Genomic DNA, 20,934 nt, shown 5'->3' with positions numbered 1-20,934 from the left:
CCTTCTTGGTCTCACGGGGCCCAGGACAGACTCCTTCCAAGCTGTCTCCCTCACTGAGTACCTATGCAGCACAGCTGAAGCCCCAATGATACCCTCCCTGCATGCTCGATGTGCGTACCTCCGACCCTCCTCCCACACCAGCAGCCCCCACCCCACTCTGCTTGGCGCTCTGCATACCCACCTCCTGACTCTATCCTTTCAGCCTGCTGCCCACTCAAGAGCAAAGGGCTCTGGGAAGGAGGCAGGGGGCTTTGCCGATACACATTCAGGCCCCACAGAGGTTCCTTAGGTTCTACTCACTGATTTTGGGGGATCTCTGGGGGGTGATAAAGCCGTGTGAAGAGACCAGCCAGGGCAGAAGCCCATGGCTTGAGGTCCACAGCCCCAACCTGTCAACCCTTTGGACCAGGCTCTGAGCACGGAACTCTCACCCAGCAGACTCACCACAGAGAGGCCACAGGGGGCTGCCCTGGGGGGCAGGTGCGGGGTCGGGGCGGGGGCGGGCTCGGCTCCTGCCCTGGGCCTTGCTCCCTGCCTGCCCACTCTGGGCAGGGTGTGGGGAGGAGGGGAACCAAAAGCCAGCTGGTGAGCAGTGGTAAGTGTTTATTGAAAGACAGAGTGACAGGTGGGTGCCAGCAGCAACCAACTCCCCTGGCGCCCGGGCCAGGGAAGAGGCCAGGAGAAGGTTTTAGGGTTGGGCCAGAATGCAGTAAAGCCTGGCGGGTGTCTGGGCCCGTCTGAACAGCACAGACGCTGGTGCTGCCCTGCTGCAGGGACTGGGACCTCATCGCCCTGGCTCAGGCCTCGAGCCTCGGGTCATCGGGTGGCACGTACATGGGCTCCACGTGGGCCCAACTGAGGGCCTGCTCGTCTGCCCAGGCAAGCAGCTCAGCAGCACGGTGCAGGAAGACCATGAGCAGGGTGTGCACATCACCCTCAGCAGAGTGGGCTGCGCTCGGCTCCGCCTGGAAGTAGCGGCAGAAGAGGCTGCCCAGGCTGTAGCTCTTACCGCCCTGGGCCCGAGTGCCATGGCCGTGGGCACGGTCCAGGTCCTGCAGTGCCACAAGCGTGTCCAGGCAGATGGTGTCCTGGGGCAGGTGGGCGCCCAGGCGCCGCAGCTCCGTGCAGAGCAGGGGGAAGTCGTAATTGAAGCCGTTGTGGGCCACCAGGCACACAGGGCCCTCCTGGCGGCTCAGGAAGGCCTGCAGCGTCCGTACCACAGTGCCATCAAAGCCAGCCTTCCCGCACCTGCCCAGGCCCTCACGGCTCAGGCCAGTAATCTCACTGGCCTTGGCAGTGAAGGGGTACTTTGGGCTCATGCACAGCGTGAGCTTGTCCATGACCCGGGGTGGCAGGGGGGACCCAGACTCATCGCACTCGGGGTCCTCCAGGGAGGACCGATGGACTGCAAACAGGGAGAGCTCGGCGATCTCAGGGTCCACGCTGGGGAGCCCGGTGGCTTCCAGGTCCAGAAAGACAAAGGTCTTGGCCCGAGGTCCCTTGGACATGGTGATGGTTTTCACAGAGACAGGGAAGCCTACAGCTGCCAAAACAAGAGGCAGAAGACACAGGAGCCAAAGAGATGGGGATGCCTGACCTCGGCCAGCCACAGCTTTGCCCGTGGCCAAGGTCCTGACCCTTCTGGCTTCCCTTCTGGCTACCTCATGGGCCTTTAGGCTCTAGGAGCCATTTCTAAGACCCAGATCTAGAGAGACTGCTACGGGGCCTTCTGAACTGGGATCCAGTGACAGGGATGTTACTTCTGTCCAGGATGCGGTCTCCTGTCACCCGCCTCCATGGTATCCCTCAGTCCCTCCCTGACCATCCCCACTGCTACCGTCTAGTAAACAGCAAAAGGCAGGCCTGATATGCCCAGACCCTGGCCTGGGGCCTCTGCTTCTGGACCCCAAGGACATGGACAGGCAGTGTACCAGGCCTATGTCACCAGGGAAGGCAGTCCAGGATGGCACCATCACCAACACACTGTGGCCAGCAGCCTCAGGCCCAGTGCCTGACAAACGTGCCCCTGGGATCAGCTGCCGGGAAGCAGACAAGCAGGCACCCAAGACAACTCTCCTGGGAATTCCCAGCCTCCCTGGCTTGGCCTTCTCTCACCACACAGGTGGATCCAATTCCGATCTTACCTGATCCAGCCCCCCTTCTGCCTCTGGGCCCTGGCAGCTGGCCACACTGGCTTACCTGCAGCAGCTGCTGGCCAGGTTCTTGGGCTACTGGACACCTGTCTCACACAGGCTGCTCCAGGTGGCCTTTATTCTGTGGCTGTGGCCCGCCCCCAGCCGCCTATTGGGTAGGAAGGAGATCCGAGGCCACAGGACCTGTGCGGCCAGCTTGCCATCCCCTCGCTTGCTCACAGCTGCTGGGACACACACCCCATGTTTTTACAGGCTGAAAAGCTGGCTCCTGGGCCGCAGGCAGGCTTCCCACAGGCAGAGCACAGCCTGGGCTGGAAGAACGTGTCGTCACAGGTGTCTCACAGGTATTAAGAGGAAACCCAAGACCTCTGCCCTGCCTCCACAACTGATCAGGTCTGGTGGCAGCAGCCAGACCTGCTGCATTGGGTTCAACACCCAGCCCCGGGCTGGTGCCCTCCCACAGGGGCATCTCCAAGGCACAGCTCCATCACCACGGTCAACCAAAGTGAGCTAGGAGAACAGGCCAGAGTGGGGCCCCACTGACAGCAGCTGGGGTGCATCAGGGCAGCTGCCCCACCCCCCCACCTTGGGGAGGCTCCTCTTCCTCTAGAGTATCTCAGAAGCCTGGAGCAGAGGCAGCCAGGGAAGGAGCAAGGGAGGTGTGGCAAGTGGGAGCAGCCCTCCACCGAGTGCCATGAGAGCCAGAGGCTCCAGGTCCTGCCCGGCCCAAGTGGCTCAGGCCAGGGTGAAGGGCACAGTCAATGTAGGAGGTAAGAGGAAAGGCCCTCCCTGCTCCAGGAGAGCGGATGGCACCATCCCCAGGACCTCATCCCCGGGCAAGCCGTGCCAGCCTCTGGCAGCAGGTGCTCACAAGCCCGGTCTCCCACTGGGGCGAAGGGAGGCAGCCGAGTTGCCAGGGGCAGCCTGCCCACAGCGGGCCGTCCATTCTCCTGGGCTGTAAAGCTGTCAGGAAACCTGGACCACAGTGCCCAGGGGTCTTGCCTGTGCTCCCAACTCTGCTGATGGCGGGGGACCAGCTCCCTGGAGCCTCCTGGTCTGGAACAGCCACAGGGGAATCAGGGAAATGAAGGTGCGAGTGAGACTGGCAACCAAATGCTTAGAAGGGGAAGGGGGCCTCCCCCAATGCGCTTCAGCCTGATGCTGAGCTGAGGGGGGCAGGGGACCCCACCGGGTGTGTCTGTCCCTGGGCTTGCAAAGAGGGAGATGGCTATGACACAGCTCAGGCAGATATTGGGTGGCCCTGGAAAGCCCCAACAGCTGCTTCCTGGCCAACCAGTCAGGCCACCAGCAAGAATTCCCCACGTTGGTTCTGGGTGGCCTGGGGAGGCAGGAGAAGGAAGCACACACCCCCACCGGCCACACCCCAGATGCAGTGGGTGCCAGCACCCCCAAGGCCAGCCCAGGGTCAGGGGCAAGAAGCAGCGGATCAGGGCCTGGGGGAGGCCGTGGTCACATTCAGCCAGGAGTGGTGACAAGACACCAAAAGGCTTAACGGGCACTGGAACGTGGGGCAGGCAGGATGGGCAGGGAGGTAGTCAGGCAGAGCCACAGAAGCAAAAAAGCAGGCTGGAGGCAACTTCTTAAAACCTGGGCTTTCTTTTTGCCCCAGCTCACAATGCCCAAACCCGCCCCACCCCACCCTACCTCCACCCCCCACCATCCCCACATTACCCTCCCCTCACAGCACCCACACCCCCACCCCTCGCCAAAGAGCTGAAGGTGCTGAGCAGCTAGAGGCCGTGTCTACACGGCAAGGGAACTGACTGCTGCTGCCCGGCTCTTCGGGGTGGAGCTCACTGCTCACAGGCTACTGCGGGCCTTTGCGCAGACAGTTGCTGAAGGTCTTATATTGCTGGGTTAGCTCTTCCATTTTGGTTGCTGCCAATGAAAGAGAATGGAAAATAGTAAGGTCAGTCAGTCCAGCTGTCCTTGGGCCCAGGGCACCCCTCGATGGGCTGAGCCAGGAGCCCCCAAGGGGGCCAGGGCCTGGTGAGCTCTGATGGAATCCCCTGGGGGCCCCAGGCAGAGTTCCCAGGCTGGGATTCACCAGCTTGACCGGCTCTCTCCACAGAACCCAGGAGTCAGGGAGGTTCATGATTCGAATGCTGTATGGATTTTGATCAGCCCTTCCTTCAGCTTGTCCGAGTCCATCCTCCAGGAGCTCGCCTCCACGGCCCGTCCTCTGCCCTCCCATAAGGTTGGCAAGTGGTGTTCGGTTCTGCCCATCCCAAGAGTGAGTGTGAAGCTTGGGCACCACAGGGTGAGCCTTGGGGTGATGGCTGGGTGGGCATCTCACAGAGAAGAGACAGGCCTGGCCCCAACGAGCCTTCCCACTCACCACCACTCCCTCTGAGGGCGCTCACATTTCTCTTACATATAGATAGGATTCAGGGGTGTCATTTCCCTTTACTAAGTCCTCAGATTTTCCCAATCTCCAGATGCCCCAGTCCTGCTCCTAGGCTCCCCCAGATCTGGGCATATACCTTAGCTCACATGTCGCCCCTCTGTCCCAGGCCCTCAGTGCTACATGGCCTTCTCTTGACTCAGGGTTAGGCCAAGCTGTGCTGTCTCTGGAAGCCTGGGCCCCCAACACTGCATCCCTGCTACCATGGATTATGGGAGGCTAGGTCTGGAGTGAGTCCTGGGGCTCCCTCTGGTCTGGACTCAGCCCTCAACTCTGCAACCGCCTCCCTCCTCCTTCCTTCTTTTCTCAGCGTCAGAGATCTCAGCCCATCTCTGCGCTGTTTTTCTTTGCCCTTGTTTATCTGCCCCTTGTCTCTTGAGTCTCAAGATGTTTTCTACTCAAGATCTGCCTAACTCTCTCCATGGATTGTTCTGAAGACTTTGACAACCATGCTTAACGCCTAAGAGTGTCTGCTTGCAGTTCTCCTTGCTGGTTCTTTCCAGTTTCCTCAGTATGTGTGGACAAGATGCTGAGTATGTTCATTCAAATTGGCTGGAAAGTTCTCTTCTCTGAATGACCACTGCCTCTGGCGATGGAAAAGGGCTGGAGCAAACACAGACAAAGCAGCAAGTGCAGAAGGAGACAACAGGGCAGGAGAGGCCCACGAGGGCTCTGAAGAGCTGCAAAGGTCCTGGGAATATGGAAGTCCACACGAGTGTCTGGGGCCGTGCGGGTGTCTGGAAGAGACCTGCAAAGTCCCTGAGCCCGTGATTCTACTTGACCTTAAGGCAAGACCAACAGAGGTGCGGAGGAAGGAAACGTTGTCAGCCATCTGGCTGAGTGTGGAGGAAAACCATGAAGCTATAAACCCAAGTAGCTCATACAACTCCAAATGGGAGAAACGCAAAAGTGACCCCACACCAAGACTATCAAAAGAGCCAAAGGGCAAGACAGATCTGAGAACGGAAGACTGAAGAGACTACACCAAGGCCTCCATTATATGTCAATGAACATGAGCGATCACAGACCCTCACTTGGGAGGTGCAGGCACCGGGAGAGAATCCTCACCAAGCCGGGCCAGCACTCAGCTGCAGGCAGGAAGTGGCTGATGGAGTCGCTAGTGTGCGAGGCATGTTCCATCTCTTAGCCTGGTCTGTGGTCACACAACTATCTGCTTTAAAGTCAGTAGCAATGGACTGAAGGGGGTTTGCCACAGCCCAGGGGACAGAGGCAACTTTTCACTTGTCTAACCCTGAGTTAAGACTCCTCCCTAAAGCTGCTTTTTTCTTATAACAAAAAACAACAACAACGAAAAACCTTCTCTGAGTGTATTTTCCATAAGAAGAAGAAACTTACTCAGAAACAAAGTTTAAAATTAAATGCAGACACAATTTTCACCTTACCCAATAGCAGGAAGGTGAGAAACAACAAAGCTAGCCCCACAAATGGGAGGAGCTGGCCTCATTGCCACGATGGCAGAACCTCACGTGGAACCTCAACTGTTGAAACGAGTTCACTGTGACCTTTCTTAAAGGTTGACAATCAGAGGAAAATTCCCTGAGTGATACATGCTCACTGCAGAATATGTGAAGGCTGGAGAACAGGATAAAGAAACAGGAAACAAAGTGAATGATCACAACAAACTGTAAAATTCTTCAAGAGATGAGAATACTAGACCACCATACCTGCCTCCTGAGAAATCTGCATGCAGGTCAAGAAGCAACAGTTAGAACCCAACATGGAACAACAGACTGGTTCCAAATAGGGAAAGGAGTACGTCAAGATTGTATATTGTCACCCTGCCTATTTAACTATATATGCAGAGTACATCATGCAAAATGCAGGGCTGGATGAAGCACAAGCTAGAATCAAGATTGCCGGGAGAAATACCAATAACCTCAGATATGCAGATGGTACCACCTTTATGGCAGAAAGTGAAGAAGAACTAAAGAGCCTCTTGATGAAAGTAAAAGAGGAGAGTGAAAAAGTTGGCTTAGAGCTCAACATTCAAAAAACTAAGATCATGGCATCTGGTCCCATCACTTCATGGCAAATAGATGGGGAAACAATGGAAACTGACACAATTTACTTTCTTGACAAGTTTATACTTGGGCTCCAAAATCACTGCAGATGGTGACTGCAGCCATGAAATTAAAAATGCTTGCTCCTTGGAAGAAAACCTATGACCAACCTAGACAGCATATTAAAAAGCAGAGACATTACTTTGCCAACAAAGGTCTGTCTAGTCAAAGCTATGGTTTTTCCAGTAGTCACATATGGATGTGAGAGTTGGACTATAGAGAAAGCTGAGCGCCAAAGAATTGATGGTTTTGAACCATGATGCTGAAGAAGACTCTTGAGAGTCCCTTGGACTGCAAGGAGATCCAACCAGTCCATCCTAAAGGAAATACTCATTGGAATGACTGATGCTGAAGCTCCCATACTTTTGCTACCTGGTGCAAACAGCCAACTCATTAGAAAAGACCCTGATCCTGGGAAAGACTGAAGGCAGGAGGAGAAGGGGGTTACAGACGATCAGATGCTTGGATGGCATCATCGACTCAATGGATAAGAGTCTGAGCAAGCTCTGGGAGATGGTGAAAGACAGAAACCTAGCTTGCTGCAGTCCATGGAGCTGACTCAGCTTAGCGACTGAATAACAAACAATCTGAATCCACCTCTGACTCACAGAGAGAAAATCAACATCCATGTGGTAACTCAACTCCCACAATGGATTCCTCTGCACTTTTTCCCTTTAGAGAAGTAAGATCATACTGTGTATTTCATTTTCAACCTGCATTTTCCTTTTAACACTATACAGTATGCATTTCCTTATGTCATTGTAACCAAGTTTTGAAACAACAAATACTGTCCCAAAATATACATATAACCAGTATGTGCCCAAGCATTATCCAAGAACAAAACCTTGAATTATTCCCATTTGTCAGTATTGTAAATGCTGGAACAGTATAACAATAAATAATCGAAAGTGACCTACAGGCTCAGTAGTAGAAAATGTTGAGCAAATTTTAGCTCATGTCTGAAAGGAAGTGTCTGACGATTGGAAATATGGCTTTGAGAACCTGGGTCAATGCTTAAAATGAGGTCCAAGGGAAAGAATATAATAGTGTAGCATGATGTGATTAGATTCAACTTATACAAAAAATAAAAAATGATGAGAGCTGTACACCCATGGCTGATTCATGTCAATGTATGGCAAAAACCACTACAATACTGTAAAGTAATTAGCCTCCAATTAAAATAAATTAATTAATTTTTAAAAATGATGAGAGGAAACAGAATAGAGGGAAACAGACCAAAACATGAACAGACTGCCTCTGGGCCACTGCGTTATGCAGTGCTTTCAGTTTCCTTCTGCACAGCTTTAGAGAATCCCCATTTTCTACCATTCATGGTTTTCTTTTCTGTCAAAAGCATTTTTTAAGGGAAGGAAAACCTTAAGCATCATAAAAAGAAGAGAACAGGAATGGACCAGTCCCCAAATGCAGGCTGAGGTGCCCTAAGATGGCCCTGACCACCAATCGGGTGGCCACAGACACAGCAAGGGGTGACCACATACCTAGACTCATGACAGAGCTGTTGTTGCCCCAGCATATCTGCTCGTCATGCTGCTGGTTCGCCATCTGCACGGCTTTCACCGAGGTGCTAGTGACTTCCACGGCTGCCTTCAACAGCTTCAACAGAGGAACGTGTAGGCTTGAATGCCAGCTGTCTGACCCACAGGAGGCATCTCCTGCTCCCCGCCCTGGTGGACACTGAACACCTGCCTCCAGCTGCAAGGACAGTCACCCACCAGAGCTCCCCAGTGTAACTCCCTTCCTCCTGGCCCTGCAGGGACGCCACACTATCTTGGATCCCACCCCACACTGAGGCCACACAAAGCCAGGGTAGAGGGGACAGATGGACAGTGCAAAAGTCAATGTCCCAAGGTCAAAGGGCCTTTCTGATGGGCGAGGTCTGTGCCCTAACTCAGCCTGCTGTAGAATAGCAAAGAACAAGCTGGTCAGAGGTTCGGAAGTCTGGGAGCTTTCTTGTGAGAACGCCAAGGCCAGCACCATGAGAGCCCTGAGTCGATGGCAGAGTGTCATGTGTGGCAAGTGTGCACATAATCATAACCAAAGCTAGCAGTCTGGGCTCCGGAGAGCGGAGTCAATGCTGAGGCCATCAGCTCAGCCGTGTGAGGCTGCCTTTTCCTGTCTGTCCGAACTGGGTCAAGGGCCAAGACGGGCAAGCATCCGTCTGTCTGTCTGGCACCGCTCTGGGCCACGCAAGGAAAAACAAACCGTGAAATGCTTGAGCCTTTTGTGCAGACAGGCTGAGGCCAACACCGGGACAGAAGCTGTAGGCTGGGATGAGAGTCTCCCACGGTCAGCTGGGGCCCAGCGCAAACAGCACACACACCTCTTCTGCGCCTGCGGTTGTGGCTTGGTGGGCACCCTCCTGAAGGGCAGGGGGACCCACAGTGGGACATCCCCAGCACCCCTCCTCCCCTCTATAGCCCCAACCTGCCTTTAAGTTTCAGCCTTAAGCCTGGAGCCTGGAGATCAGCCAGTCCCCACCCTCAGGTGCCTCGCTGGGGGTACAGTAGCCCCTGGGAGGGGCCAGGGGAAGGGTGATGCTTACTTGGCTGCACGATGTCAGGGTCTGATACACGGCCTGGACAATGGGGCCACATGGGTGGAGGTAGGGGCCTGGGCGCTGGCAGTACTCGCGCAGCTCACCATCATAGACTTGCAGAAAAGCAATGACGAGCTGATGGAAGTCAGAGATGACCAGGCGCAGCTTCTGGTCCAGGGTGCTGGCATGGGCGCTGCCCAGAGCGGCTCCTTGCTGTGCAAAGCACTGCAAAGTCAGGGGTGGAGGCTGTCCCGCCTGCCATGGGGCACCAGGAGAAGTGGGGGTCTGCTGGCCACTCCATGCTTCCACAAACCGGGAGATGAATGGAAGACTGGAGGCCTGCAGGGACCTCAACGTCCTCCTGAGGACCTTAGCGGCAATGAGGAAAGGTCCAGGGTTGCAGGGAGGGTAGCAGGAGAAAGCCCAGGAAAAGCCCAGGTTGCCAGGCCTGGCATAGGGCTCCCCACCAAAGCCAGTCCTTTCCACTCCTGGAAAAGCCTCCCCTCTCCGGCCATCACATTCGAGAAGCTGGGCCGTTTGGCATGTGTGCCACCTCACTCAGGCCTCCTGACACGGTCGTCGGAGAGACAGGGCTGTCTGAGGCTTTGGGACATGGGCGGGGGCCCCATGCAGCACCCCCGCAGCCTCACCTCCACCCGGAGTGCCTGAAGCTTTGAGGCACTCTCCTGCAGCTGCCGGGCCAGTTCTGCCATCTTCTTCTCCTCCGACTTGACCAAGGGGCTGGCCCTGCAGGGAGACAAGGGGTCACTTCTGCCTGGTGCCATCATGGGCATCGGGGCACCTGTGGACCATGCACAGGAGGCTCTGTCCCAGCCAAAAGGCAACCTACCCCTGCCTGTCATCACTCTGCTTGTCAAGAAGGGGCTGCACGTCCACAGGCCATGGTTCACACTTGGGTCTCAGGAGCATCTGCAGGCAAGAGCTGGAGAAGAGCTCCCCCAGCAACCCCTCGGTCTTCTCCCTGGTGTCCTCAAAGCGCTCCTCTGCACTGCAAAGGCAGCCCCAAGGCCACGCTGTCAATGCCAGAGACCAGCCAAGACTAGCTAAGGGGCCAGGATAAGGCATCTCCTCCAGTCTCTGAGAGCCTGCCCACCTGCAGGGACAGCCCAGGTATCCATCCTCGGTGGGGTGAGCCTGCATTCCCCTGGGATGGAGCATGGGGGGTTCCTCCTGGGAAGATGTGCCCAGGGGGCTTGGAGGAGCAAGGGCGCCTGGCGGCCAATTCGGGCAGGGCCTGTGCCAACCTTTACCTGGGGCAGCTGGAGCCGCCGACACTCAGGCTGCGGACCACATCCAGCAGCTGGTCCATGAAGTGCAGCTGCTTCTGGGCACAGGCCCGGCCCTGGGCAGGGAAGGGCACATGTACTCACTAGCCCAATGTGCCAGGGGCCCCCTGCTGCCCCAACGGGCCAGCAGCCCCCCAGGCTTCCACGTGGCAGGCTTGTGGACAGGCTCAGGGCCCCTGGCACAACAAGACAGGCGGTGGATGTGGCCACGTCGCATCTGCTAATTCGTGGCCAACAGGGACTCATTCCCCCATAGGCGACAAGCAGCCAAGCCTTACAGCCAGAGTCCCTGAGCAGCAGCTGAGTCAGCCCCCCACCCCAAAAGCAGCTGGGATGCCCGGCCAGGAGCAGTCCAATTTAGAGCTCAACTCCTTCCAGAAAGGGGGAGAGGCCCGAGACCAAGCCCCATGATGCAAATTTAATCTGGGAGAGCCTGTGTGAATACAGGCTGTAAACATAGCCTGCTCCAAGAGCCCTGTGAGCAGTGGCTTTTAGGGTGGGCTGAGAAGGGGAGGGCCAAGGGGGCCCAGGCAGCCCCGGGGAGGCAGCAGACTGGCGGACAGGGTCACATTCTGCTCTTTTGTTTGCAGCTCAGTTCCTGTCCACAAGCATCATGGTTGCAGATGCCTAGCACTCCCTGTGAGCCTGGCTCCCATCTACATAGCCACAGGGACAGGGCCGGTGCCTCTGCAAGCTCCTGGCATCTCCACCTCCATGCCCCCCTGGCCTGCCACTGGGGGCATCACTACCTCGTGTTGCCTCCTTCTCCCAACCAGCCCCAAACAACACCGAACCAGAATGATACACCCAAAGGGCACCCTGCGAGGAGATGAGGTGTGGGACACTGTCTAGATGGAGGAAAGCCTAGGCAGAAACATGAGACCAAGTGTCACTCAAGATCTCACAAAGCCTTGACCGGTGGCCCAGGCTGCACACCAGCCCCTCCACAGCAGACGGGCTCCAGGAGCCCCACCAGCCCAGGAAAGGGTAAGCTGCCCCTCACAGCCTATACGCTGAAAGCTACAAAACGTCTCCAAGAGAAACTGAAGAAAACCGAACTACATGGAACAACAGCCCATGTTCAAGGATAGAAAGACTTATTAGGGGTGATGGTAATACTCGCCAAAGTGATCTACAGATTCAACACAATCTCCATTAAAAGCTCAGTTTTGCACAAACTGACAAACTGATTCTAAAATTCATATGGAAATTCAAGGTACCCCTCAAAATCAAAACAATCTGAAAAAGAGCAAAGTTGGAGGACTGTCATGTTCACAATTTACTGCAAAGCTATAGTCATCAAGGCTTTCTGGTACTGGCATAAGGACAGGCATACAGATCAGTGGAATAGAATGGAGAATCCAGAAATAAAGCCTCACTTTTACATTCATCGATTTTCAACAAAGATGCCCAAACAGTCCAATGAGGAAAGAATGGTCTTTTCAATAAAGAATGGTATTTTCAATAAGTGGTTGATTAACTGGAAAAACTGGACAGCCACATACAAAAGAAGGAAGTTGGATATACACGTTACACCCATACATAAAACTAACTCAAAATAGGTCAAAGATCTAAATATAAGAGCTAAAAATACAAAACTCTTTCTCAACAAAGCTCAAAACTTTTGAACTCCAAAGGACACATCTAGAAAGTGAAAAGACAATCCACAGAATGGGAGAACATATTTATAAATCAAATATCTGATGTGACTTGTATCCAGAATATATAAAGAATTCTTACATCTCAAAAATAAAAAGAACACCCAATTAAAAAGTGGGCAAAAGAACTGAAATAGAGACATTACTCCAAAGAAGACACACAAATGACTAATAGGCACATGAAAAGATGTTCAACACCATTAGTCATCAGGGAAATGCAAATCAAAACCACAGTGAGCTCTTCACACCCACCAGGATGGTTCGTATCAAAAAGATGAAAAATAACAAGTGTTGGTGATGATGTGAGAAACTGGAACCCTCACACAATGCTGGTGAGAATGTGAAATGGTACAGCCACTTTGGAAAACACTTTGGGGTTCCTTGAAAAGTTTAACATATTCAAAGAATTCTGAAAGTTAGGTAATTCCACTCCTAGCTATTCATATATACTGAAGAGAACTAGAAACATATCTTCTGTCAAAAATGTATAAGGCACAGTCAGAGCATTGTTATTTTTAAGAGCCAAAACATGAAAATAATTATTTCAAGTATGCTTCTTAAATTTTAAGAGGAGGTGGCAGGGTTTCAGAGTAGGTTTAAGGGTGGCTGCCTTTGTATGGAAAGGCAACACAAGGAGGAAAGTACATGGGCTCAGAAGCCAGAGTGTTGGGTTCAAGAGGCCAGGCTCTGTTACAGAGTAACCTTGAGAGAGCTGCTTGTCACCTTCCCAGGGAGATGGCATATGACAAGGACCTGCTGTCTGGGGGAGGAAGGGCATGACAGTTACTGGCATGTAAGCCAGAAAGCCTCCTCCACCTCCTCAACGAGCCCCTCACCTTGTCCTAGGAATGGCAGGGGTCCACCCAAAGGAATCCTATGGGTTCCTGCCCCAGGGGCTAAGGATGCTGGCTCCTAGGGAAGGAGCCTTCCCAGAATCACCCCAGCATCATGGAGGGCCCCTGCCCACAGGGACGGGGGGCTCTCTCTTACCTTCAGGAGCTCCTGGTCATCCAGCCCACACAGCATCAGTTCATGGCCCAGTTTCACCATCTCTGCTGGAACACAAGGGTCCAGTTACCACAGACAGCCACCCAAAGAGGGGGAGGCCAGGCACCCTAGCCAAGTGCTTCCCTGCTAAAGGAGGTCAACAAGGAGGCAGGTGGCGGACACCCTGGGGTGCCAGCATGGCCTCCTGCTATGTGACCTACACCTGGTCACTGCCCTTCTCTGGGGGCTAGGTTCCTCACCTACGATGAGAGGTTGCATTCAATGCTCTTCCATACAGGGAATGATGGCTTCCAGCAGAAGCCCGCCAGCTGCCTGAGGAGCCCACAGAGGCCAGGGCACCTTCCAAAGATGCCGCATGCCACCCTTTCAGACACCTCAGCAAGCCACAGCACAAGGAACCATCTCACATTTGTCAGTTTCATACAGGCCCTTCACGCCATCACACCCCTTCCTCTTGCAGGCAACCCTAGCAGGTGGGTACTCTTCCATTTCACAGATTAGGAAACTGAGGCCCTATGGGGTGTAAGGAATCCTCGGCCATGTCTTCCAGGGAACCCTGGGCATTTTCTGAGGAACCAGCTGGTAGGCTATGACTTGGAGCCACAAAGCCGGGGGCCAGTGCGAGCTCTACATCCCACCCAGCCCTGCAGCCCCTGACCCCAAATCCCTGCAAATGCCTACATCTGAGTCTCATTAAGTCCAGCAAATGGTCCCTTCACTAGAAATCCAGGATCTGGGCAGCATTCCCCTCTTCCAGCATCCCACATCCATCTCAGCACAGCGGGCTAGGGACCCTCCCTGTTAAGCCCACAGTCAGGATTATACGGCCCTTCTTGGAATACAGGCCCACGTTCTTCTGCAGTCCACCAGCCCTGGCCTGGTCTGGCACTGTCGCCCCTCGGACCTCGCCCCAGCCCTGGCCCTTTGCTCTGCCCTCTACCGCAGCCACCCTGGCCTCCTGGCTGTTCCTACCTCCTGCCTGGGTGCTTGTTTTTCTCTCACCCCAAACACTATTCTTCCTGAGATCTGCCTGCCTCACTTCCTTCCTTCCCATGTGACTCTTGTTATTTAAAAGGGAGACCTCCCCCAGCCATCTTATGTCAATAGTGCCACCCTTCTCCCAGCCCACCCGAGCACCACCCTGCCTTCACCTATCTTTGTTTATGGTGCTTCTCAGCATTTGATACACTGAGAAACGTCACCACCTACTGTGTTATCACCTGTCTCCTAGCTAGCAAGTAAGCTCCTCAAGAGCAGTGCTGGGTGCAGAGCGGGTGCTCCTTAAATGTGAACGGGTGACTTCTAATCCCTCTTCCGCGTGTCACAGTTTCTCCCAATTACACTCTTCCTCAAGCACTCACATCTACCACCTGCTCTGCCACCCAGGCCCCACCCCCACAGGGTGGGCCAGGCTGAGCTGCTCACCCACATGTTACCGAAGAGGAAACTGAGGCTAGGAATGGTAACACCACGGTAGGTACCTGTGCATGCATGTTCAAGGATTCACTTGTGACCAGCTGACCAGGCTGGCCCAGCCTCCATGGGCACCGAGACACAACCTGTGTCAGCCTCGGGACAGACCCCAGATAACTAATGTGGCAGGGCCAGCAGGGGCACGGATCAGGAATCTGGGGTCTGGCTCACCCACCCTAGGCCAGGGGTGAGGCAAACACAGACTCACAGAAGGATGGACCTTCAGAAACACTGCTGTGTGGGTGAAGAGCAAGCCAGCGCCTTCAGGACTGCAATTTGCTCCCCTTTACCTAGTGCTCGTTGCTGGCTTAAGGGCAGTTTCTGCCAAAAATGGATTAAAAAGAAGCAGTTCCAAGATAAGCACCCATAGAGACCTGCCTAGGAATGCCTCATGTCATAGGCACGCACACACACCCAAGCACAACGCAGCCTGATCACTGGTGGCATAAGCAAGAACGGTTGTCTCTGCCCCCCAGCACCCTAGTGGATGGGCTGGCAGGGTCTCCTTCACAGACACAAGGGAGGGCGGATCCCAGAAGGCTCTGGGGACAACCACTGAAAACACCAGTCCACTGTACAATCTACCAATCTGCTAAGGAGGCCATGCACCAGGTTAGAATGGCCAGAATCCACCATTCAACACAAAATTCCTGTAACGGAGGAGACCCACCTTGGATCTTCACTTCGGCTGACATCCCCTTCAGCGAGCTGAACCTGTCGAGCCAGGAGGGACAGACCCTGCAGGCAAAGAGCAAAAGCAGTCAGGCCTGAGTGGGCTGCAGGAGGCCCTCACACCTCTCCTTACAGATGCTCTCAAAAGGGAATCTTCATATCCAGGTGCTAAATGGCACTGGAAAACTCACTTGAAAATGGATAATCTTATGTGATTTCAACTCCATAAATTATCAGCGAAACACAAAACCAAACTATTTCTGAAAGTTCACCTTGGAAACGTGAATTTGAGTACTGACATTAAAATTTTCACAATAAAAACATGAAAGGACTGCCCAAGAGGAAAGAAAACTGAATTCCTCAGAGCTCTGACACCTTTCCAAGAGGAACCCAGGGGCTGGCTTTGCTTGCAATCACGGTGCAGGTCTGTTTGGAGAATATGCAAAAAGGACCTCCCTGGTCTGGCATCCTTGCAGGCCGGGCCTGGGCCCCTCTCCTTGCATGTGGCTGACTGCCCTTCTCCACCTGCAGGGCTTTCTTCCCACCCAAGCCAAGCACACTGAGTTGGCTCCAGCTGATCCGGTGAAGCCCACCACTGGCTGACATTTGCCGCCCCAGGGAAGCCGCGGGAAGGCTGGACCCTCCTGCAGCCACGATGGCATTCCTCCATCGCTGCAGATCCTGGACACAGTCCTTCCGCTGGGCTCTCACCTCCCAGACTTTGGGCTCACCGAGGCCAGGAGCCAACTTTCTGCTGTGTACTTCTTGGCCCTAACAAACACAGCAGCCAGCACTGAAGAGGTGGCTGGTAAGCATTACGAATGAATGACCACAGCCTCTTGTCACAGACTAATTCATGAGTAAAGGCCCATGCCTATCTCTTTCAACAGAGGGGCGTTTTCTGTTCTTAAACTAACATAAGTCAACAGGCAATGATGCTACCCAAGGTCACAGCTCTGAGCCATTTGAGGGCTCCTAGCATGGTGGGCTGTGGGATCACAGTCCCAGCCTCCCAGATGGGGAGACAGCCATTCCACTTGTCCCCTTGGCCTGGTGGAGCCCCAGCCTTGACAATACCACACAGATAACAGGAGAGTGGCCACTGGTAAGCATCTTGCCTTAAGATGCCAAGGTGAAGGGTGGGATAATTTGAGAGAATACCACTGAAACATGTCTATTACTATATGTGAAATAGATCACCAGTCCAAGTTCAATGCATGAGACAGGGCACTCAAAGCTGGTGTACTGCAATGACCCTGAGGAATGGGATGGGGAGGGAGGTGGGAGGAGGGGTTCAGGATGGGGGTTCAGGATGTACACCCGTGGCTGATTCATGTCAATGTATGGCAAAAAACCACTCCAACATTGTAAAGCAATTAACCTCCAATTAAAATAAGTAATTTTTAAAAAGAAGATACCAAGCTGATGCGCAGAACCATTTCCAGACACAGACCACATGCAATACAACGGCAGGCGTCACAAGTGACACACAGCCCAAGTCTCCCACTGGGTCTTCTCCATGAGGGGGCACAGTCTGAGCATGGCAACCCCAGCCCCAAGGTCCAGACATGGCGTAGCAGTCAGGCTATGTGAAGGGCGCTCCAGCTGCTGGCCAGGGAGCCACCCAGCTCTACCAGGGTCGGGGCCCAGGCCTCACCCTGGGGACCTGCTGACTTTCTCATCATCATGGTGGGAAAGGACGGCGCAGGTGTTCAGTGGAAAAGGCTCACTGTTCTTTCCCTGTGGCCATACCTGCCCCAACCAGGCTGGGGGGGCCCTGGGAGCTAGTGGGGCCACCCTGACACCCCGCCCCCCACCACAGGACTGCAGGGAAGAGGGAGGGGGACAACAGCCTCAGCTGTGCCACCTGTCTTAAATTACTCATTAAGGCACCCATTCTTTCTGTCAAAGAGGGCTGGGCAAGAAGGGGCAGGAGAGGGAAGTGCCACCATGTGTAAAGCTGGGAGGCTGGCCCTGGGCCTGGTTGCCAGGCAACATTCCCACTCACAAAGCGCCAGAGAGCAGGGAGCCCTCACTGATCCATTAGGCTGGACCACAGCAAACCACTTCAACACACTCAAGAATAAATTCCCAAAAGCCTAAGTGACCTCACTCGGAAAGGACTTTCATTAACATTGCTTTTCCTGAAGCAGCAGGGAGCAGGGCAGAAGCTAACGGTGCTCAAGGTCTCGAAAGCAAATAAAGCTCCTCAGGCACCAAGGAAACCCACAAGAGTTGAACTCAGTGATCCAGGGACCCTGGCTCTGCCTTGCCCATGCTGAGGGCCAGCTTGGCATACGAGCCACCAAGACCACCATGCCCAACCCCACCCCCAGTCAATGCTGCATGCAGTTCCCAGGTTCTACCCAGAGGAAGGTGAATAGGTGGACCTAAACGAGGCTGAAATGGTGAAGCCGTGTGCAAACAAGCCAAGACGAAATTGGGAGAAACTGGACTCTGAAATACTCTTTGGCCATCAAGAGGCCTACAGCACTTCTGCCAGCTTGGGATCATAAAAATCAACTGGACATTCTTTGGTTGCTTCTTAAAAGGATTGTTTCTTGTATTTAAAAAAGCACTAAAAGCATCTGAGGGCCTCAGCCAGACTCTCATCCATCACCTCTCTGGCCAGCTGAGGGACCTGGTCCCCAGTTTCCACCTGGGCCATGCAACTTTGGGCTCCCTCCCACAAGAGCCTCTCTAAGGCCTGACTTTGGCCCCCTTCCTGTGTTCAAGATCTCCAAACTAGCCCAGGCCATCCTCAGTTCTATCCCAGGTTCCTGCACCAGGCACTAGCCCTTCCAGGACCAACAAGTGCTTGTCACATGAGCCACTGCCATTCCAAGCCAGGCTCCAGTCTTTTACCTGCCTCTAGCCTCTCCCCTCCAAACCCATCTGCCACAGAACTCCCAAGTCACCCTGCCAAAAATGCCAATTTCACATGTCACTCCCCTGGTCCCAGATTCTTTCTGCCATTCAAGCCACTGCTGCCTGGTTCTCTCTCCCACACCTTGACTCCTCGCTCCTATGGAAACCAGTGTCCACCATGACCTGTTCCCAGATCAAACGCGACCTCCTCCATGCCAACATCCCAGTACTCAGACAACAGAAGTGTGCCCAACACTGGGACTGGTGCCTGAGCCTTCTGCACCCCCAGTTCCTTTGAGACCCCCATCAGTGTCTGAGGAATGGTACCCCAGGTGAGCATGTGTCTGTGTGCCCGCTTGTCACCTCAGACCCTAGAGCACATCTCAAGTATGTGCAACACCATACTGTGACCTGAGGCTAGTGGCTGGACACATGGTGCAGCTGTGTGTGTGTCTGTGTGTGCCTGGCACCGTGCAAGGGAAGCCAAGTCTGCCCAGGTCCCTGTGTGGCACACATATAGGATCCTATACAGCCTTCAAAGACCTGGCTCACACATCCTGTCTCCTTTTAAAGAAAATCTCCAGGTCCCAGGGCAAAACGTGTCCATCTTTACCCTGGATACTCATAGCCTCTTGAGCACACCCCTGCCAGAGCCCTCAGCCTGTTGGCTTTGTCTTGGCCTGCTGTCCTGTCTGGCTCTCCAGAGTACTGGGAGCTGCTGGTGGAAAGACACTGGGATTGGTGCCTCAGCCTTCTGCACCCCCAGTTCCTTGCGGACACCCATCAGTGTCTGAGGAATGGTACCATGACCCAAAGGACTGGGAAATGGGGTCTTGGCCCTGGCTTGCCACTCCTCAGTAGTAAGACCCCAGATGGTTCTTGACTCCACTCTGAACATTAGCTTCTCAGTCTGAAAATGAAAGGTCTGAAGTACATCATTTCCCAGATCCCTGCCAGCTCTGAAAGTAGTAGTTACAGCCAGAAAAAATGCTCAGAAGCCAAGCTCAGCTACAGCACGTCTGTGAAGAGACAAGCTGAAGTGCTCTCCAGGGCACTTTCTTCCCAGATCCAAGCACGGCTTCACTTCTTATCTAAGCAGGTGACTAAAGACGGTGGGCACCTTCTCATATAAAGAAACCACCCCATCTTCCCCTGTGGGTTGAGTGGTGTCTGTGTACTCCAAGGGTGGGGGAGGAAGAAAGCAGGTTGTTACCGTGTGCACATCCACTCCAAGATTTCCAAGCGGTACTTCGAGGGGCTACACAGCAGTTCCTGAATGGTCTTTGGTTCTGTGATATAAAGACCGTCAAGAAAGGGGCAGTTGAGGTCCTAAACAAGGAAAGGGAAAGCCAGGAAATTTTAGAAAGGCAACATCAGGGAAAGGTTGAAACGCAGAGCAGTAATCACGCTCTCAGTGCACCTCCATTCACACACGTTCCCAGCCGCCAAGCAGCCACCAGGCAGGTGACACAGACTCCTGGCCACGGACCACGGGTAGCGGTCTTGATCACGCCCAGAGTTCAGTCCCCGTCATCTGCAGCTCCAGGTGCCCACCACTTCGCGTCCTTTTCCGAGGCCCCCTCGAGGCAAGAGCGGTAGTTTGACTTGGTAGCAACTATGGGTTATGGCGAGATTCCGACATCTGCCGTGGAGCAAAGGGAACCGGGAGAGGGCCCACGGGGCCGATCACGGACGGGGGGGAGGAGGCGGACGGTGGGGGAGGGGGCGGGCGAGGGGAGAGGTGTCGCAGAGGGGAAAGGAGAGGGGACGAGGGGAGAGCGGGTCACAGCCCCGGGGCCGCCGCCTGACCTCGCGGGGAGGGTGTCTTCACCACCGCTGTCACCGGCATTTACTTCAGAAAACTCAAAGCCGGAGGCATGCACTCCGCCCATCTGTCTCCCCCAGACCTGCGACCTCCTCCTAGAAGCCAGGTTTTGTAGCCCCATACCCCCGCCGCCCGCCCCTGCACTCCTGCCGCACGCCAAGCCTTCAAGCATCCGCGGGATTCAAGTTCAGGCGCCTGAACTCCTAGGCACGGGCCATGGAGACAGCAAAGTGAAAGCCTGGGGCCGCCCAGGGAGCGGAGACGGACGGCCTACGAGCCTCCCCCCGGCAGAGGCGCCACCGACTGCTGCAGCCCCGCCGCCCAGACCCCGCCGCCCCGGGGCAGCTCCCGGGGCCTCGCAGCACCTTCAGCTTCGCGAAGACCTCTAGGGCCGCCTGGAACGAGCTGTCGTCACTCTCACCCTCGTAGCCGCCGCCGCCAGCGTAGCCACCGCCAAGACCCAACTCGGCCATGTTTCCCGCTCGAGACCGCGCCCTGCCCACGCCCCCGCCTGACTGGCCGGCCCAGCTACCAATCAATCACGAGTCTAGTGTCCCTCCCGCCTACCCGCCTGCGCAATAGCCGGGGCATTGCGCAGAGACGCATCCCGCCCCCCCCCCCCCCCTCCACCGTGCCTTCCCATTGGGCAGCGTCTGCGCCCAGGAGGCAGACCTCGAGGAAAGCGGGAGGAGCCGGGGCTAGCGCTCGGTCCCAGGCTCTCGCGCTAGGCTCCCGCCAGCCGGCCCGGGGCGGAGGACGCGGCAGGAAGAGCATTCTCCAGGAGAGGGCGCTCCTGCCCTCTTCCCGCGGTTTCTCCGCGGAAAGATGAAGGGGGAACCTGGGTGACGGGACAGAACTGGGACTTCAGCGTCCCACGTTCCAGCGCGGGTCTCTGTTTCCGTTTGCC

At 54.9% G+C, this 20,934-nt stretch overlaps 2 protein-coding genes across 13 annotated transcripts; both read right to left on the bottom strand.

The window, feature by feature from the left end:
* Positions 1-586: 586 nt before the first annotated feature.
* On the bottom strand, positions 587-3,409 carry TREX2 (three prime repair exonuclease 2). Its single transcript, XM_070290511.1, has one exon. It carries the CDS (start codon positions 1,506-1,508, stop codon positions 798-800), a length of 711 nt encoding a protein of 236 aa, XP_070146612.1. The 5' UTR covers positions 1,509-3,409; the 3' UTR covers positions 587-797.
* A 342-nt stretch (positions 3,410-3,751) lies between these two features.
* On the bottom strand, positions 3,752-20,602 carry HAUS7 (HAUS augmin like complex subunit 7). 12 transcript variants are annotated; one of them, XR_011446174.1, is made up of 11 exons: positions 20,393-20,539; positions 19,416-19,531; positions 15,333-15,400; positions 13,172-13,233; positions 10,488-10,579; positions 10,067-10,225; positions 9,867-9,963; positions 9,223-9,441; positions 8,883-9,039; positions 8,159-8,273; positions 3,752-4,052 (listed from the first exon to the last, which is right to left on the bottom strand). XR_011446174.1 is itself a non-coding variant. In XM_070290501.1 (11 exons), exons 1-11 carry the CDS (start codon positions 20,498-20,500, stop codon positions 3,982-3,984), a joined length of 1,236 nt encoding a protein of 411 aa, XP_070146602.1. In that variant the 5' UTR covers positions 20,501-20,539; the 3' UTR covers positions 3,752-3,981. The 12 variants fall into 12 exon arrangements, 11 of the variants coding, with proteins under 11 accessions (XP_070146602.1, XP_070146604.1, XP_070146601.1 ...); XM_070290501.1 differs by having other exon boundaries at positions 8,883-9,011; XM_070290503.1 differs by having other exon boundaries at positions 8,883-9,011; positions 9,223-9,429.
* Between the last annotated feature and the right edge of the window lie 332 nt (positions 20,603-20,934).

The sequence above is a fragment of the Ovis canadensis genome, chromosome X (assembly GCF_042477335.2).
Source record: "Ovis canadensis isolate MfBH-ARS-UI-01 breed Bighorn chromosome X, ARS-UI_OviCan_v2, whole genome shotgun sequence".
Lineage (NCBI taxonomy): Eukaryota > Metazoa > Chordata > Mammalia > Artiodactyla > Bovidae > Ovis > Ovis canadensis.
This window is presented reverse-complemented; position numbering and strand designations above follow the sequence as displayed.

Coding starts and splice junctions, on each gene's coding strand:
- TREX2 (XM_070290511.1), bottom strand. CDS start 1,508: ATGTCCAAGGGACCTCGGGCCAAGACCTTTGTCTTTCTGGACCTGGAA.
- HAUS7 (XM_070290500.1), bottom strand. CDS start 20,500: ATGGCCGAGTTGGGTCTTGGCGGTGGCTACGCTGGCGGCGGCGGCTAC. Junction 9,964..10,066: donor CAGAGTGATGACAGGCAGGG/GTAGGTTGCCTT, acceptor GTCTCCCTGCAG/GGCCAGCCCCTTGGTCAAGT. Junction 4,053..8,158: donor CAGCTCTGTCATGAGTCTAG/GTATGTGGTCAC, acceptor TTTCATTGGCAG/CAACCAAAATGGAAGAGCTA.